Here is a 19,914-nt window from a genome sequence, read left to right on the forward strand (position 1 = left end):
GTTGATGCGGGTTCACACAGCCGCGTCAACACCGCCAGCTGCAGCTGAACACAGTTGTGGAGGAGGTTGAGCGGCGATGGACGGTTAAGTGTTATTAAGGCTTTGTCTCGTTTGCAGAGATGATGGGACTTTAGGACAACAGAACCCCTTCAACATCATGGTATAATGAAAAAGCGTTCTGTGTTTGATCAGTGATGATGGACACCCCAGAGCTAACAGCTATGTTGACTCTTAGCATGGCGCTAACTGATGTTGTCAGATAAATTAAATTATAAATTTGTTTTTAATAATATCACACATATCTGATTTTGCTGCTACCGTGCTTGTTTTTACAGTGATGTAGTGAACTGTCCCTATTCTGTCTCTAGTTGTCCTGCACCAATGATAATGACAATCAGAACCGAACTCTGGAGCTACAGTGAACGCATCATTTTAGATCTCATGTTCATATTGTTATTCAAGTAAGACTGTTTAAGCACGATGACCATATATAAAATGATGTATTAAATGATGTATATAAATGTACATTGATGTTTTCAACTGTTCACATGGTCCAATAAAAAACATCATCAAACATCAGTTTAAAGGAAGTGGAGCTCTCTGTCAACTGTTTCATGGTTCAGGCATCACTTCTGTTCCAGATCAGGCAGCACAACTCATTCCTGTTTCTCTGGTGCTAAATCCACGGAGCTCTTTCCACTCTAAATGACAGTTACTCAAGTTCCCTTGTCATTTGGCCAACACAGTAAACTGATCAAGAAGTTTTAATATCCTCTTTGATCCTTATTTGACTCTCTCAAAAATGACAATCGTTACAAAACAGTCTCAGTGAGTAGTATCATACATGGAATTGCTCTAATCTAAAACAATACCCAAATCTATTAATTAATCTTCCTTTTTCTTCTCCCATAGAGAATCAACAGAATGGCTAAGGCACCACATTGTTAAGCAGTAGATAATGGAAGCAGAAGCACTGCACCTCATCAATTCCCATCCCTAGCTTCTATCATGGTGGAGGATTAGGGGTTCTTCAATTAGATGCACAATTTGAATCTACAATGTTGACCTTTTATTTTACCTTTTGGCTGAGGATGGAGCGAATAGCTCGTTCCACTTCTGCAGGGTTGTCGATATCCACTGTCCACACGTGTGGCTGACCAATGTAGACTTCAGCATAAGGGTGTTGTGAGGTCAGCTACGGAAGAGCACGCAGGCATTTAACAAAAACTCACAGCAGATTATAAAGTGATGACAAAACGTCACACACCTCTCTCAAGGTGGGCTTCCCCTTGAAGAAGTCTGTGTTCTTGCTGCTTTTGGGGGGGTTAAATTTGGGGTTGAGGAAGGCACAGCCATTGGCAATGGCTTCGAGGGGAGCGGGACCCTCATAGGGGAAGGAGAGACCCACGAAGAGCTGGTTGTGGGGGGGAGAAACAAACAACATGCAGTTCAATAGTGCAGAAATAAAACCTGAACTCAGATTCTGCTCATTGATAGCTCCCTGAAACAGTGGAAACTTCATGTTGCTGGCAAAGCAAAAAAGAATCTGCTGGTGTTTGCTAGTCACAGCAGTTGGCGCTTATGAAAACACCTCCTCTTGTTTCCTCAGCACACACACGGTCCAGCATGATCCCTCCTTGATAACGCAAGGAGGTAAGAACAAACAGCTCAATGAAGAATGGTTTGTTTGCACCTCCTGGGAGACAACTGCAAGTTGATACAGAGGGAGGGTCTGGAATGTTTGGGTGATAAAACATCACAGCAGCAATTACATGTGATGAGACAGTAGTCGGTTCAGAGCAGACACTCTGGTGGGAAACAGCTGGAGCCTTTGGAGGGACGACCGGATCTTGTTTCCTTAAACTGATGAGCAGAGGACTTCAACTATAGAAACCACCTGGAAGATGAGTGGACATATTTGGCTTTCACGTAGCTGAACACTTACAAATCCTCCACATTGGTCACCATGAGGGTGGCTCTAAGTATTTAACCTGGAACTTCCGTCAAGCTCAAATTCAGAACCCGGTGACAACTTTGCAGGCAAAAATGACCCGACTAGTCAGTTAAGATGGCTGATAAACTGATGACAACTAAGGTGTGAAAACTGCACGTGGCCACTGGAACCACTCCAGCAGCAAGTGCAGAGGCAGCTTGTCAGAGGAGCTACAGCAGAAGGGCTCCAGAAGACACAATAGCCCGAGTGTCAACATGAGAGAGAGAGAGCGTTTGTACGAACGGAATAAAAGACAAAAGTCTCCGCTGACACTAGCAGTGCAGCCCCACACTCTGCCTGCACTCACACGCAATGCTTCACGAGTGATAAAATAACGTCCATCGGACATGCGCAATGTGACTGTGAGCAATTTCCCCCAGCAGGTGGCAGCACAGCTCCTCTCGGTGCGTATTTGCATGCAGAAGCTCTGTAACCTTGGGAGACAGTGAGCTACTATTTATAGAGAGAGGAAAAGAGAGGAGGGGAGAGCAGACAAATTCACCGAGAGACTGGCGGAGAGGAGAAACAGAGAGAGATGCGAGTGTGTTCATGGTCACGGATGAAGGCCTGCTGCCAGTGCACACACCTTCCACCTCAATACTGAACCCGGATGTCACACATCAGGCAGATCTTAACACTGCAAACAGAAACTTCTGTTTTCTTTCATGAGATCAGAGAGTCTTATCATTGGTGACCACAATCACATATTCACAACATGACTCAGAGGGTTTATTTTCAGCTCCTTCAGCTTTGGTTATTTCCCAGAGATGCATGAAATCTTAATGCCAGCACTTAGCTTTTAAAGCTCCTCCAATATTCTGGGCTTGTCATGTGAAAACTCAGTTCATCTTCTCTAACTGATTGAAATAAAACTGTGGTGGGACTGTCGGTTGAATTATTGATCCCACAAGGTATTGTGACTGTGGTTACAACTATATATTTTCAGGATATGAAGCTTTAAGGTTGATTTAGTCGGGGACACAGGAGTAATTAAATTAGCTTTTACAAATCTCCCGGCAAGACCCTCTCCAATATAAGCATCAAAATGAGAGCAAATATTGGTGATTAATCATCCATACATGAGCACATGGAGGCTGGACGAAGGAGCTGCTGAAAGAATTTGAGAGACGTGAGACTTAAATTTCCTCAATAGCTGCTATGTTGTTTTTCTTTTTAAATAAACCTGTGGCAGGAAACATGTCTGACTTAATTTGACATGGCACACACAAACATGTTTGTTTTGCTGTTTTTGTGAGGGCCTCTCATTGCCATAATGCTTTCCCCAGCCTTTCACCTGAACTTAACCATCCAAATTAAAAGGTTAACCTTGAACAGGACTCTGAACTAAACATTTGGCCAATTATAATTAACTACTAAAAACTCCTCTTGCCAACATTTTTAACCCTGTGGACTTTGTGAGGACAGGCCAAAATGTTGTCTCAAAGCAAAATGTCCACACAAGATGGTGGCTTGTCAAGGATGGCGATATATGCCCGCGCGCGCGCGCGCGCGCACCCACACACACACACACACACACACACACACACACACACACACACACACACACACACACACACACACACACACACACACACACACACACACACACACACACACACACACACACACACAAAAATACATACAGTCTTAAGTATAGTGGTGTTTGCAAGGTACGAGAATTTCCCAAACAAAGCGTGACACACAATTCAGCAAAAAGAAAAAAAAACAAAACAGTTTTTGTAATCTATTATCTCCAACTACATTTGCAGGAATAGCTTGTCTAATATTTGTAAAATAAAAATGTTAAATGACAGTACAGCCTGTGATTCTCCTGACCAATCAACTACAGTGATGAATTTGTAGCCAACATGTTGTGGCTACAGCTTGAGGGGACTGATTGTATTTGGTTCTCTCTGTTCTCAATGTAGGAAAAGTGGCCATTTCCATCCAGATGTGGTGGTGCTGGCCAGCTAGCTTCTCACCTTTAAGCTAAATCAAGATATCCGACACCTTGTTCTTTGCCAGGTGCAAAGGCGCAGTGTGACACAAGCCAACTTCATCCTAGCCACAGCGACGATCAAATCTGTTTGAAATGGTTGAAATCTAGATCCATCTTTTGTCTGCAGCTGTCTAGATATGGATCTCTGTGCCATCAATCTAGTAGCCACCGCCGTCCCACATCTCTCTCTGCTTCCACTGTGGAGTATCTGCTTTCAGGGGGTCAAGAGATCGAAGCACTTTCCTTTCGTGCAGCGCAGAAAGGCAGAGGAGCAGGCCAAACAGAGCACCGCTGTCCCTCAATGGCGCCACTAATGATGCCTTTCACCTTCACCTGACATTTCTATGCAGAGTTCAAATACAGTGTTAAATTCCCTGATCCATTAGTGATCAGATGAAGACTCACTTGAGTATCAGAAATATGTTTCTGATAACTTTTGCATGATAGAAATATCTACTGCAAAAAAAAGGACATCTGAAAACAGGAACAAAACACTCAAGAGTAAATATGTGCTTGAAACAAGTGAGTTGATCTGTCTATGCAGCAAGAACATTTCACTTGACAAGATTTCTTAAGATAAGGCATATCTAGAAATGAGATGTATCCAGGGTGGAATGAGAAAAAAATGCAGGTTTCAAGTTGGCAGAACTAAAAAGGTAATTTTTGACACCCCAAAAATAAGTAAATCATGCAAAATTTAGGCATAAAATGGCATCTGGTTTCAAGATTGCTTTCTTAGACAGCCCAAAGTAGGCGAAATAAATCATGGTTTAACTTTAGAGTGTCCAATTAACCTAGTAAGCATGTCTTTGATCTGTGGGAGGTAACCCAAGAAAACCCACGCAGACACAGGGAGAACCACCCTCACAAATCATATTTGAACACTTAGTTGCCTCTTTTTAAGACTTCCTGTCTGTTGTAGTGAAAAAACACAAGGCTAAGGTCGATTTTAGTGAACAGTCCAACACCAGATGTAGGACATTTAAAAAATATGTCTAAATCTAAATTTTCTTTTAAATCTTAAGAACCACATCATTTGCAGTTCATCCATGGCACATGACCTCAGTTTATTTCACGCTGGAGATAGTTGTAAATTGAGGGGTACCAATTGGAATGGTAAATTTTATCACAGGCAACAAGGAATTCGAACATGTTTGGTTATTTATATCTATATTTTCAGTGAGATATAAGATAGTTGCTCGTAGAGAAACATATTTCAGAAGCAACGAGCACATGAACCCTATTCAAGTGTGACTGAGTCTGTTCCAATGACCACTTTCTGGCTTCGCTTGAGTTTCAGACATCTCAATTGAATGTGAGGCTGAGACAAGCAAATCTCAGCAGCAGAGGTGATAACAGTGAAGAAGCAGTGTTTGAAGCAAGCTAATGAAATAATGCAAGATTGCATGATTGTTTCTAACAGTGAATGGGTGAATGAGGATTGTCAATCAGACAATCCTCATTCACACTTGATATAGTGGGATGTGGTCAAAATTCTGAAACCCTAAACAAACACTTGCTTATATCGTATTTCCAGACTGTGAACCCTGACCGCTGCAAAGGGCACCGGCCAGGCGAACACTGTGTCTGTGTTTCTGTGACAGAGGTAACACTGGCCCAGCTGCAGTCACGTTGGCAGGACTGAGTCCACCTTTATACAATTCATGCGGGAATGAAGCTGCAGAACCTGTATAACTGCATAACCACTGAACTGCTTGCTGCACACAACAATACACACACGTTCATTACAGCGAGTTAATAACTAGAATAGCAAACCACACAAGTGCAAATGGGAGACTCACCTTGGTTTCTCGAAGAAGAAACTGCAGGTCCCGGCCGCTCAGGATGCCGTGGTTCTTGACGTAGCTGGGCAGGTGGATGGTGCTAGTGCCATGCACGGTTCCATGAACCTCCATGTAGCTGTGGATCACATCCAGGTACTTCTTCTTGTCCTGTTGTACAAAGAAGACACCGTCTTAAGACACTTGAATACAGTAAGAAGAGAAGATTTGAAATCCAATTTTTTTATTGGTGAACTGTGCTTCATAAATCAAATCCAAAAGTAAAGGTCAAGCACATCCACAAACCAGTGAGTCCAGGTGCATTGTTGAAAAATGTAAAACAAATACAGCAATACAGTGAAATAAATAAAATAAAGCTGTATTCAAAAATGTAATACAAATACAGCGATTCAGTTAAATAAATAAAATAAGGCTGTTTTCAAAAATGTAATACAAATACAGCCATTAAGTTAAATAAATAAAATAAGGCCGTTTTCAAAATGTAATACAAATACAGCCATTCAGTTAAATAAATAAAATTATGAAATAAAATAAATAATAAAAAAAGACTGTCTTAAATAGGCACTTAAGCTCAATATAGCAATTCAAATCTATATATATATATATATATATATATATATATATATACATACACACACATATATATATATATATATATATATATATATATATATTAGTTCTGTCATTTTAACGCGTTCTGTCATTTTAACACGTCAAAATATTTAACGCAATTAATTGTGAGTATCAACGGTTCTTCAGTTTGCCTCATTTAGAGGCGTGTTATAATTCTATTATTCATTTTATATATATATATATCCACACGATGCTTTATGTTCAAAAGTCATGGTCAAGCGGGGTTTCGCCAGGATTTTTTGAAACTGGGGTGGAAAATTAAGGCTTCACACCAGCAAGATGCTGAAAGTGGTTAAGTGGTGCTCAGCCTTGAAAACGGTCAGTAGTTTAATATGTTTTTTAGGTTGTTTTTTTTTGTGGTCAAAACAAGCTGAGGTGAATTCGAATTAAAAGTCATTTAGGTTGTCCTTTCCTTTAACTACAGTGACTGCTTATATAGCATATGTGTTATTCCAAAATAAATAAATTCATGCTCAGTCAGAGCCAGAACATAAATGATTTCTAACAACTAACCCAAATCAATGTCTTTCAATGACACAATGCACAAAAAAAAAAGGAACGACCTTTAATCCACCTCGCTGCTGCTCGTTTCTGTGAACCTCAGTGCTTCTTTTGGTGATTAAATTTCAGGTAGCCGCTGGTCAAAGTCCCAGGAGGCTCTGCTATCAGATGCTTCCAGCCAGCCTGGTGTAACTAAAGCAGGCTGCGGCATGAGTGGGACAATGTGCGAGTGAGGGATTCCGGATTAGAATCTTGAAGAGCATCTTCTGAGTGCAGATCAGCCAGGAATGGCTGATGCAGACTTTGTAATTAACAGTATGTTAAAACTGATAGCTCATCTACACGATCCTAAAAAATACTTTTCTACCTCACACAATTTTAAGGATCTAACAGTTGAATGAAAACAAACAAAGATAATTTTAATAAGTTATACTTGCAATAGTAGAGTCAAACTGTTAATCAAACTGTGGTTCAATTATGTACTAATGTAAAATGACTATCACAAATTGGTGACTTCATTTCTGACAAAAATGCTATTGATTTATTTATATATAAGCAAATGAAAAAAATAAATACACATTGTACTTGAGCAAAGTTTAATCAGACAACCGCCCAACTCGACAGTAGGAGCTGAAAGAAAATACAAATTTCAAATACATTTGAGAGACTATGATGAGCGTCTGCGGAAAACAGTAGCCAAATAAATGTGTTTGAATTACAGCTGAAATCATTCTGAGCTGTAAAACAATTATTACATGCAACTGCCAGCCAGGAAGAAGAAGAGAACATCAGGAGGAGCACTGTAAAGTCTCTAAAGGTCGCTGATGTTGGTGTGTGATGCGAGCGCTGGAGCAATTGTGTGCAGGACAGAAACAGAGCGCGCGGTCACGAGCCTTCAGGGCAAAGCTTTGCGCCCTAAGGAAATCTGTCAGCAGATGTTCTGTGGAGCACTGCTGTGGCCTCTTACACACAAATGCACAAGGGTCAAAATAGGTGCCTCTCACATGACGTAAGGGCTGCACCATTGTGACTCAGTTTTTCCTTTGCAATATTATGTTAACACAAACTACAAGAACGAGAATTATCCCTAGATGACTTGAGTCGTGATATTTGGAAAGAAAGAAAGATTAATTTGGCAAGTGGATCTTAAAACTGAGATAAAAATGAGGAAAACATGGGAAATAAATCAAAATTACTGCATAATTCAGTAACCAGTTTGTTTATGCAACACTGGACTATTATTACTAATTTATTATTATTATTATTATTATTATTATTATTATTATTATTATTAGTAGTAGTAGTAGTAGTAGTAATAGTAGTAGTAGTAGTAGTAGTAGTACTAGTAGTTGTAGTAGTAACAGTAGAAGTAGTACTTAATATCACACCTTGAATTAATATAGAAAAATTAAAGTACATAAAATCACTTTCTCTCAATACCTGTATATTCTTTATCAACAGATCAATTGCACGAGACTTGTGGCAGCTCCAGAAGAAATGTTAGCAAACAGACTGCGAGGTAAACGGTATAATTTTGCTTTGATTCAAGTAATCTCAACTGTCAATCTTACTTCGGACCACAATGCCTTATAGGCACAATGACAATACAGACCCAACAAAACAACCACTGGTCGGCTCGTAAATGCCATGAGTTGCTTTTAATCAGAGCAGGTTTCAGATTCTATTCTATGAAATGCAACATGATACAGTAATTGTTTGATAAAACCGTAGATGGCTATATTTTACTTCAACCCATCAGGATGGAACAATCTGTCTTTGGGTTTATGCTTCACCTCACCAGTCATAATGTCAAAGCCTTGCTCTCCTCTCTTAGTGACTTCAAATGCACATCAGATCATTTCCTTATCCCAAATCACTTGCTGCTGACAGGCTCAGAGGGCCCAAATTACAAACCTGTCAGCAAGGACAAAATGCTTCTTTGCACATTCTTCAAACATCATTTTCCCTTAACTGCAATCACTTCCACAGTGATATCACAGATAGGTCTGAAAGTGATGGCTCAGTTAAAGCAAAGTGATTTCATTCACACAATGATGCTTGATGTTAAGTCACTCGTGGTGCTTTGACGGTGTTGGTACTTCACACATGACTGGGGATAAGTGAGAAATCCACCAGTGAGAAACTAGATCTAGTGCATTACATTGCTAAACAACAACAATAGTACCGCACCAATAAGTTTCTCTTTTTCTTAGCTTTGTTGAAAGTTCATTGGGCTCCCAGAGAGCAGTAAAGTCAGAGAGATCTACCTTCCAGTAAAATGCAAAACATGTATTCATTAACAATACTTTATACTGAATATTCCATATTGTTCATCTTTGTTATTCTTTAGCAAGCTGCAAGCTACCACCAGCAAGCATCTTCAAACCGCTGGAAAAAAAAAATCAAATTAAACGTAATTAAACCGAGGCTACTTTTTGTTTAATAATAAACAAAAGAGGAATATGGCGTGTAATGCCACATAACTCTTTCAAACTGGAGTTTGCATGGATCACGGTTGCTACTGCGTGAATCCATGTTACGCATTTGTCCATATTATTCCCTCATCTACTATATAAGATGACATCTACGCCGTAGAATACATGGGGACATGTAACATCACTTCCAACAAGTTTTGAAAAAGGTCTCCAGCATTGAGACTTGTAATGAAAACAAACTCAGAATGCACATCATGGCAACATTTAAATTAGACTCGTCGCACAAGAGTGATGAAATTACAGACGTTTTCCTGAAATTAAAGCCCTTAAACACATTGTTCAATCCTCAGATGAGGCCAGAGTTACCTCGCAGTAGAGTCAGTCTATGGAGGTAGAACTGTGGGGACGCTATAGAGTTGGTGTTAGACTCATGAACAAAAACAGTCCATTTGAGTGCTTTAATTTAAATAAAATGACGGCAATGTCATTGGTGTGATGTGATGAGGCTCGTTCTTAGCGGCACAAATCATGCTTGTCCAAAAATTCCATATTCCACTGACTGGCTGTCGCACAGAAGTTGCATTTTCAGGGGAAAACAATTTTACAAAATAAGTTGCATAAAGCGCAAACACCAATGACCTCACAGTGTGGCGGAGCGGAACATAACCAAGAAGTGAGCCGACATAGAAACCTGGACGCAAAGGGAGGAACTTGGACTGAATTATTGTAAAGGCGATAGTAAAAATATACTTGCCATTAATCATGAAAAGTAAATAAATATCATGTAGCCATACGGTCCATCCCTTCAGGTGCCCGGTCTGAACACGTGACCATTGGTTCCATGAGCAGTGGTAGTGTGCAGCCATTTTGTTATTAGTATTTTACTCTCGGGATATGTTTCCATTTAAAAGACACCAGGAACCACCACAATTGTGTTTTCTTGCTTAAGAGAATGACCTTCAGGATCAGCGGTGGGACCAAATCAGGACTAATGTTCCTTAAGCGTACCTTGAGAGAGGATTTTAGTTTAGACTTGACAGGATTCAATGACAGTACCAACACTTAAATAGATTAACAAAAAGTCGCATCAGTTATTGCTTGTACCAAGCAGACATGATGCTATTCTAATTCTAATTCTAATTCTAATCTAAAAAAGTATAATATAATAAAAATATATATATATATATATAATTACAAATATATGTCTGACTACTGACTTCAGTGAAGGTGATAAGGGATCCTTGACACTATGAAATACCCAGATAAGTAACAGTAACACCAGTAATACAAGAATGAGTCAGCAGGAATAACTTCTCTGATCATGATGGAAATACCTGACATATCAGATGCAGCACCAGCACCTTAAACACCCAGTCTACTGACGGTAACAGGGCCTGTGGGGCAACTTTACATTCATAATGTCACATTGTCATGTAAACGTCAATGAGACAACAAGATAATTTAATCACTAACACATTTAATCATTGAATTCAACGTCACTGAAACACTGAGGAGGCGGACGGACGACAGATAGGTAGTACCAGTATATAAAAAGATGATAAATCAGACGGTTTGAAGTACAACTTGTATGAATAAATATGGACTGATGCAGAATCATCCGCGTTTATGAGCCAATAAAGATGAGACAGAATGGCTCTCACAAGTCAAAGTGCAACTCTGGATTTCCCCCTGATATCAGTAAAATCTCTTACTTCGCTTGATATCAAATTAACTGTAAAGAAGCATGTTTTCAAAGGTCAAAAATTGATTCCTTGTTCAGTACTGGCCATTGCATTCTCGGTTAAAACAATGCTCTTCATCAGTTATTTCTCACTGACAGAGGGAATTTTGCTTTCATGTTCAGTTATCTGGTTCTCATGACTAAAAAATTACAGCTTCTTACAAACAGAAGTCAAACAGACCAAAAGACAAAACATTATTTGGTGTGGAGCAACAACTTTAAAACAGCCTTCTAGTTTTGTCTTGCATCTCTAGAGATAGAGGGAGATTGAAAGGAATAGAAGAAGCGAAAGGGAGAGAAGAGAGAGAAGAGAGAGAGAGTGAGCGAGTGAGAGAGTGAGAGAGAGAGAGAAAAGAAAGGCCATCAATTCTTCTCAGCTCTGCCTTTTGTCTGCACCAAGATGGTTGCTATAGAAACAGCTCCCTCTGAAGCACACAGGCTATTTCATTTTGGGTTACATATCCATGTTATCTATTGCATGTTGTGAGCATCCTTCTGGTCACAGTGCAAATGAGCAGCAATGACCTTTGACCTAAAACCACTCAACAATAAATCTGGTCAAAACTAGGGAAAAAAAAAACTGGACGCATTTATCCACAACAAACCAGCAATTGCTACACATACCAGTGTGAGCAGACAAACAATCATAACAACATGCACTTCATCCTCCATTCACCACTGCCTCTTGATTTAGTAAGCTGATGTTGGAATCTGCACATGTTCTCAACTACAAAGCGCCATACCTTCATCACAGACGACGTCAAGTTGTTTTCATCTTGATTTATGGCAGCAATGAGGAACATAACGATTGAAGTGGACGCAATCAGGCGGCTTCTTTGTGTGTGTGCATGTGAGTCAACATGATCACAGTAATTACACCATTAACTTAACACACTGGGACACGGGTGAGCATCAACTTTCCTGGAGCCACAGTAACTCACCATAGCTGGCTAGAACAAAAGTCACAACATAGCAATCTCTGCTGTTCCTGAACACATTTGAAATAAGAGTGGACTTCTGAACTACAATGGAAATCGTGGTAGCCATCTTGTTCTTATTTCGAAACCTTGTCATGGTCACTACAACGCACACTTTCTGAACAGAGATTCTGAAGTGCAGTTTATTTGTTCCCCTCCCAGCCCAGTTCCAGCACAGTCCCAGCCAACTCCAAGCACACTTCCTGGAGTGACCCCCATCTTCTTGAGGGAGTGTCTCTGAATAATGTAAACGCCACTTACTCATTGCGCTACCAGGTGTGAACTGAAGGTGGCGCTTTCTCTTCTTACACAAAGCCCAGAGTGACTAGTGAAAACTGGTCTCACACCAACTCCAGTTGTGTTTTGAGACAACTCCAGAATGTGGTTATGGCACCACACATCATCCCTCCACTCAGTAAAGAGTCCCATGTCACAGGAATAGGTTACTTGAGTACATAAGTACATATAAGTACAGTGAGGCCGAGTCACAGAAGGAAAAATCAGAACACGACACACTCAACACTGATGTCAGTGGCGGGACGTTGAAAGACGTTACAACAACAATTTAACAAAAACTAGCTAATATCTCAATCATTATTTGATCATCAGTTCATACTGTATTGTCCGAGCGGCTTCTGTGCCGAGCGGTGCTTAGCACACATGTTCCGTGTATTGAGGAGCCCCACTTACTGCTTTACACAACAAAAACAGGATTCCAAAAAAAAATCCATCCATCTTACCTTCCAGAAGTTGTCGACTTTGCCATAGACAAGCGACTGATTCTGCCTCTTGATGTCATCAATATGCTTGACATCACTAGCGTTGAGGTGTTGCTCTACAACGAAGCCCAGGAAGCTGTTGTCTGGTGTGTGAGCTGTAATTAGAAAAACAGAAGGAATAAAAATGCGGTAAATAATATTTTGATTTGAAGTCAAACGCAATCACAACACATCCTCATTCATCAATCATTTAACCCTTTGCTTGCATTTCATTATTGTGACTGCATGTGCTGTATTGTCCTGGAGGAATAGATAAACTGTTTGCTACATTTGTATATACAGAATCTATTCACCAACCAAAATGAAATTCACCTCCATCCTCTATGATTTTTCATTATCACAGAGTGGTAGATTCAGTTTTAGTTTAAGTACCGCACTGGCTAAAAATGCTTGAAAAAGAACTTAATCATAAAAGAACTGAAATTGTTGTTTGAATATTTTTACCATAAAATCCCCCTGGGTTGATATAAATTAAACAGAATTTTAAGAAAGCAGTTTCCATCCACACTTTCAGTTACCATGACAACGACAGTGAAAACATGGAGCCTGAAACTACCTTGCTACCATTTGAATTCCAATTTTAGAATAAAAAAGGGTAATAATATAATCAAATCATGAAGAATTTGTAAATAGAAGACCCCTGGTCAAACATCCTCATAAGGGGGGCGGCTGCCGTGCATTTGGGTCGTGTCCGGTAAGTAAGAAGCTGTGCTCTGAGTACTTCCCTCCGCCCCCGACATCAACCACAAAAGCAATAAAGGCCAGGATGGAGATGGAACAATATTTCCACTAATAAAATATTCAGGAATTTGATTCGAAAACCACACTCAAAGGTGTAGCTAGAAAAAAAATCCCAAGTGAAAACCCAGGGTCTGTGACAACTGATGGTGGACGTGCTGCCCAGGGCTCACTAAACTTCTAAACTACCATTGTATCATTCATGGGCAGGCTATCTGCATTGAAGTTATCGAATTTGACTGTGGCATGGCACCGGCAGTTAAAATCATCAACTCCATTTGGGCAAATGCAAAGCAAGGCTGGAGTTTCAAGCTGTTTCCGTAGGATGCTCTGCCAGGCATGGGGATCTCATCCTCCACACGCAACACAGATGGCATAGACAGGTAAGACACTGCAGTGATTTCTTTCCAGAGGACACCTCCTATTATCTGATGCAGTGTGGCTACTTGATCATGAATTTCTCACTGATATAACGGAGAAAATGAAGCACATAGTTTGAAGGCATAGACAAAACCGTGTCTTATATGATCAGTGCTGTTAAAGCACTCACTGGAACAAGTGAACTCTGAAACACTGGGGCTATAAATGTTCAATCTTCAAAAATAAAGTGCAACTGAAGTCACAACAGCATTCTGGAGCCCAGTAGACTCAGATGACGAGTCTGCCATACCCACATTCCATGGTGATATCAAAAGCTCAGAACAATGCTAGCAGCTGAACATTCAAACGAATCCATGAGAATGAATCTGTGTTAAATGATTATGTTCTCATCTTACATACAAGTTTGACAAATGAGCTGTAGAATGAACTAAGTTGATCAAAGCAGATACTCTATGCACTCTATGCACAGTACATCTTGCAGAAAATCCCTTTTAATATGTGAAAATATTGAGCTACTAATACTCATGCTATTAGCAGAAACAAATAGCAGAAGATCCATTTGTTTAAAAATGTCTCCAGAAAGGGGTGGGGAATGAGGCAAAAGTATATTGTGATTTATTTAGTTATTTTAAATAACTGTTTCAATTTCTATCACAATCGCATACATATATCACAATCGCATAGAATGCGACCGAATCCATGTGATCTCCTCACATTGGTAGCTCGTCAACATGTCCTAATTGTTCATGATTTAATGCTCATACGGCCACGGCCCAACGGCTGAAAAATACTGATCTACAGTGTTGGCAAGATGAAACATCACCTTAAATGCAGAAGTGTGAAAGAACGTTCATTCATTGCCGATCAATGGCAAATAATTAGACACAAAAAGTGACATTTTATACTATTCGCAGTACAGTCCATCAAAGGCGTGAACATACAACCAACTATTGCAATGTCTTTCATGAAGCCATTTGTTGACTGCCATTACATAGTTGCCTGAGAGAAGAGGAGTTTTCGTTGCAACAGAAATTATGACAATTATATTTGATTAGATTAAATGGTAACAGAGTGTAAATTTAAACTAAATATAACTAGCCATCATTTAAACATTTATTTTGATGCAAAACTACTCTGAGTGTGTAGGATTGGATTACTGAAGATGCGTAATACGATTTTAGTACCTACAACATGCAGGGCACTGAAACATTTCTGCTCTCCAACAAAGACATTATGAATACAAGCTCTCGTGAAGATCAAATAAACTTAATTCAATCTTGATTCAGAGTGTGACAAATTAAAGATGAACTACTCTTCTTAACTCTTTCTGATGTGCTTTGACCATTGGCAGGGAGTAAACACCAGGCATGTCCAAGTGAATTGTGAGTAAAATCATCATTGATCAGATGACCCAAACTGCGCTTTGATTTTTCTTGTTTTTCCCCTCCATTTCAATGTCCTCATACAAGCAAGTAAATAATGACTTCTCGACCCATGACTGCACAGAGAGGCAATTCCAAAATAAATATTGGTGCAGTTAGGTCAATTTAAGGTGAAAAAAAGTTGCGTAATCACAATACCTTTCAGGGTTGATTCATGTTGAAGACAGGAGCTGTGGTCAGGCAACAGTGAACTGCTGAATCACTGGCTAGGGCACAATTGATGACATCATCGCCCTCTGCTTTCTCCACAAGAACATACAGCTGGATACGTAATCCCAAATTACAAGGGATAGCTAATAGAGACTCAACACTTGAGACGGATCTTGTCGACCACACTTGTAAAGAGAGATGAGTCACCCACTCATCTATATTGTGTTCGTGTAGGACACTGTCTCCAATTTTGAAGTGGTATATCGCGATTACATGCAAGTCATATCTAAAATGGGTAACTAAATGCATTAATACATGAAAGACATTTATAAGTAGCTTATTCATCCGATCGGGATCGGTGCATCCCTACTGACAAGAACTGATGCTTCACTGCAGGTTTAGACACAATGATTTCAAGACTCTTCCAACTCAGCATGACAGGAAACAATAAATGTACTCATTGTTTCTGAAGCGTGGCATTACGTTACCATGCAATTACTATTCATACATAATATGCCCATTATGTTTGTATATAGTATGAGTTGATAAAGGAGAAAAAAGATTGATGATTTGCAATTAAACCGTCATCAGTGTTGTGCTGCTAGAACGTAACCTTTAAATTACTCTTCAGGCAACTATTTAACTTCACATATCTGATAGAGCTGACTATTGAGGGGTGATACATTGCGATATATTGCGAGTTACGCAAGGTCAGCATCATATTGTAATAAGAAGCATCATTTTAAAGGGGGAAACTCAGATAATGCAGTACAATATCCTGTGCATGTTAGGGATGGGTGATAACTCATCGTCCACGATAAACCGCCAAAAACAATCTCCGCGATGACAATTTTGCATATCACGATAAATTTGATAAACACACAGCTCATTCGCTGCATTGGACCTACATACACAAACATGACGAGACCATGACGGCGCGCCGCGCTCTCCAGCCATGTGGCGTTTGACAGCCGACACCAGCATGTGACATATGGGGAGAGATTGGCGGACCATTGTTAATGACATAGGTCAACTCTGAGTCTCTGGATCGGTGTTTGCTTTATTACATCATGTGTCCCGCAAAGGTTTTGTGAAGCGATCGTCTGACTTGGTTCCTATATCACATGGAGGTCTTCCGCTGCGCTGGCGCCTTGGCGAAACACCGTGGTGAAAATAGTTGGATATTGGACGGACCTCCGCTCCGGTATTGGCGGCGGCGTCTTGCGCGTCGTGATTAGGGTTCACTGATCGCGGACACACTCTCACAGGCAGCGCTAATGCTACGACCCCGCATCAGTTAGGGACAATCAACAAATTCTTATTCCGTCAAAGTATTAATGAAATCTTCAATAGTGCAATGAAAAACAACAATTTTAGGAGAGAGAATTGCGACAAAGGACTGACAGTTTGTATAATGATTTCGAGAATAGAATATGACAAAATGATTTTGAATTTTGAATGAATGTATTCACATGATTTCTAATATTTCTTCAATAGCATCTAGGAAATGTGTCCAGACCGGTCTATAGTTAAAGTCAACTGTTAAGAAACATGAGATACAGCAGACAGACGGCCCAAAATAAAGCTGACAGAGCAGTCTGTCAGGCACGAATGGATTCTACCAGAAATGTGAAACATTGAATTTCTCACTCTAGACTTATTATATATAAGTTATTATTATATTATATTTAAATATAAACCTGCAATGATGTTGGAGACAAACACCACTAATACGTTTCATCATAAAACAGTTTCTAGGGAGACTGTAGTATCCAACACATGGAATCAAATGAAAATGTATTCATCATGATAATTATTTTTATCATTGAAATGACAACATTTACCGTGATAATTTTTTTGTTCATATGGCACATCCCTAGTGCATGTAAACAAATGTATTGTTATGATGCAAGTCTAGACCTTCAGTAAAATTTCACTCTCCAACAGAGGAATGAATCACTCAATTGTTAGGAATAAATTAATCCGAAAATGTTAATATTGCACACTTCACAAATGCAGCAGCATTTCCAAGTATTTATGTATTAAATATTGATATAGCCCACTTAAAATATCCTTTGATCAAGTATTGATATTTCAGCCAACATATTTATACAGTATCACAGAATCAAGTATCGTGATATTGTCCCACTGAGTGTACATGCAGGCTGGGTGTTAGGACATCACAGAGTGGCACTTCAAAGAGGTCTGACATGGCCCCTTTAATAACAGAACAGAAATGTGTATTCATCAGTCCTATGTTGCTTGTTACCTTCGCATTATTAGAATTGAGCTGTATACAGTAACAGCAAGACAAGACGCTTGGTCCAGTGTTAACTGTGCTCTGTTAATTTTCTCTTGTCTTAATGGGTACAGTTGATGACCTCGCATTATCTACAAACTATTTATTCAAGAAACGTTTCTTGAGTGACTGTCAAGGGCATGTGACTATCATGGAGTATGTGAACAGTATCTTGAGAGAAGTCCCAGTGGATTCCATTTGGTATTAAAAAAAAATTGGCTGTTTGAGCCGGTTTGAAACACTATATTTTGCTGAAGGAAACCTCATTTAAACAATAGGCTAGACCAGGGAATTACAATGAAGAATGAAAACCACATAACCATGTCTTTTGCCTGCAAGGGAAGACGCTGTGGCACGAACAAAGCTAAAACCCATTGCAATTGTTTAACCACAGATCTGATCTGAACTGACTGTCTTATGTGCCATGACGTGAGCGGGTTGGAGTAAAAGAGAATGCCATTAAAAAAAGGCCTTTTTACATCTCAATTAGCAAAAAACATACACAGAGATCATCTCAAACTTTCACCACCAGCAATAAGGTCAGCCAGATTGAAAATATGACTTCTCTGCACACTTTGCTATCACAAGTCCTGAAGTTGCTTAGTAGAGTAAAATGTTTTCATTTTCAAATTTCCAGAACTATTCCAACTTCTTAATAGCTTCCCAGTAATGTCACATAATTTCAATGATGGAAAAGCACAATGTTTACAATCCTGAAGCCATAAACTAAAGCAGGAAACTCCAGGTCATTCTGTATCATTAATGGCTTTAAAATGATTTTACTGCTGAGGTGTTGAAGTAATGTATAACATGTACAAAAATCAAGTTTTACAACTTAAAGGCATGTGCAGGTTCAAGTTAAAAAAAAAAAAAAAAAAAAAACTTTTTCCACTTACGGAACATGGTGTTAAACTGTTGGGGGTTAAGGTTCCACTTCCCCCATGGAGTCTTGTGACCTTTTGATTGAGCATAGTGGGCATGGTTAAACTCCGGCTCTGTCCCGAATGAATCCAACACCCGCAGCATACACCTGCAGAGACACATAAAAACACTCAAATGGAAGCTGAAACCACAAGAGGAAATGAACAAGAACATTTTCATTTAGACATTTTAGAGAAATTCAACCTGAAGGTAATATTGAGTGTTCGACTTCCTTACAAAGGTATTGTTTCATTGAAGTGTACGAAATGAATCAATAATTTGAATATTTCTTCAGATACTGTTCACTGACAATTTAGGTTTTTTTTTTTTTTTTGACATTATCATTTTAATGATCATGTAAAGGACACTCTAAAATTGTGTGAATGGTGTGTGGTTATGTGTGTGTGCGATGGGCTGGTGACTGTTCAAGGTGTATTCCCACCTCTTGCCCCATGACTGCTGAGATAGGCTCCAGCACTCCCCGCAACCCTGAACAGGACTAAGCGGTGGTTAAATGACGATGCATGCATATGTATGTTCAGCATCAACCATGTCAATAAGGCAGGGGTGGCCAACCAGTCAAAGGTTAGGAGCCACATTGTTTTACTGTGTTGCTGAAAAGAGCCACATCCTACAAATATGAAAGGCTGTAAGGCTCTCCTCACACAGCTGGTCACGTGACTTAGCGGCAGTATAGTGGTCAAAGCACATCCCTGTGTGTCACAAGGTTGCTGCTTCGCTTCAGGCATATGTCTCTTGTGCATGTATTTTTAAAATTCATATTTTAAAATCGGAATATCAAGTGGCGTAGATAGAAATGTGTGCCCCATTTATTTTACTAATATATATATATATTTTTTTTTTTACATGCCTCATGTCACCAATAACATCACCCCATTCTGTGTTATGTGAGCGACACTGCAGACTGGACAGTCTCATCTTCGCTCCACTGAATTAAACACGACGACTCCACGATGAGCAACAATGAATAATAGGTGAAACACATGCCATACGTTTAGTTTAGTGAATGACAAAGTGAAACGTAGAACTAGGTCATGTTAAATCGTGTTGATCGTGGATCTGATGATGGTCTTAGGACCGCGGCTCACATCGGCATTGAACG

At 39.6% G+C, this 19,914-nt stretch overlaps 1 protein-coding gene across 1 annotated transcript in view; it reads right to left on the reverse strand.

Moving 5' to 3' along the window:
• mgat5 (alpha-1,6-mannosylglycoprotein 6-beta-N-acetylglucosaminyltransferase) overlaps positions 1-19,914 on the reverse strand; it is a 65,645-nt gene that overhangs the window by 3,873 nt on the left and 41,858 nt on the right. The window contains exons 10-14 of the mRNA XM_053866009.1: positions 18,767-18,900; positions 12,822-12,955; positions 5,795-5,944; positions 1,268-1,414; positions 1,079-1,195 (exon numbers count right to left, since the gene is read on the reverse strand). Coding sequence (XP_053721984.1) covers positions 1,079-1,195; positions 1,268-1,414; positions 5,795-5,944; positions 12,822-12,955; positions 18,767-18,900 — 682 coding nt within the window. The remainder of the gene's footprint in view (positions 1-1,078; positions 1,196-1,267; positions 1,415-5,794; positions 5,945-12,821; positions 12,956-18,766; positions 18,901-19,914) is intronic.

Source organism: Synchiropus splendidus, chromosome 1 (genome assembly GCF_027744825.2).
Source record: "Synchiropus splendidus isolate RoL2022-P1 chromosome 1, RoL_Sspl_1.0, whole genome shotgun sequence".
In the NCBI taxonomy this organism is placed as follows: domain Eukaryota; kingdom Metazoa; phylum Chordata; class Actinopteri; order Syngnathiformes; family Callionymidae; genus Synchiropus; species Synchiropus splendidus.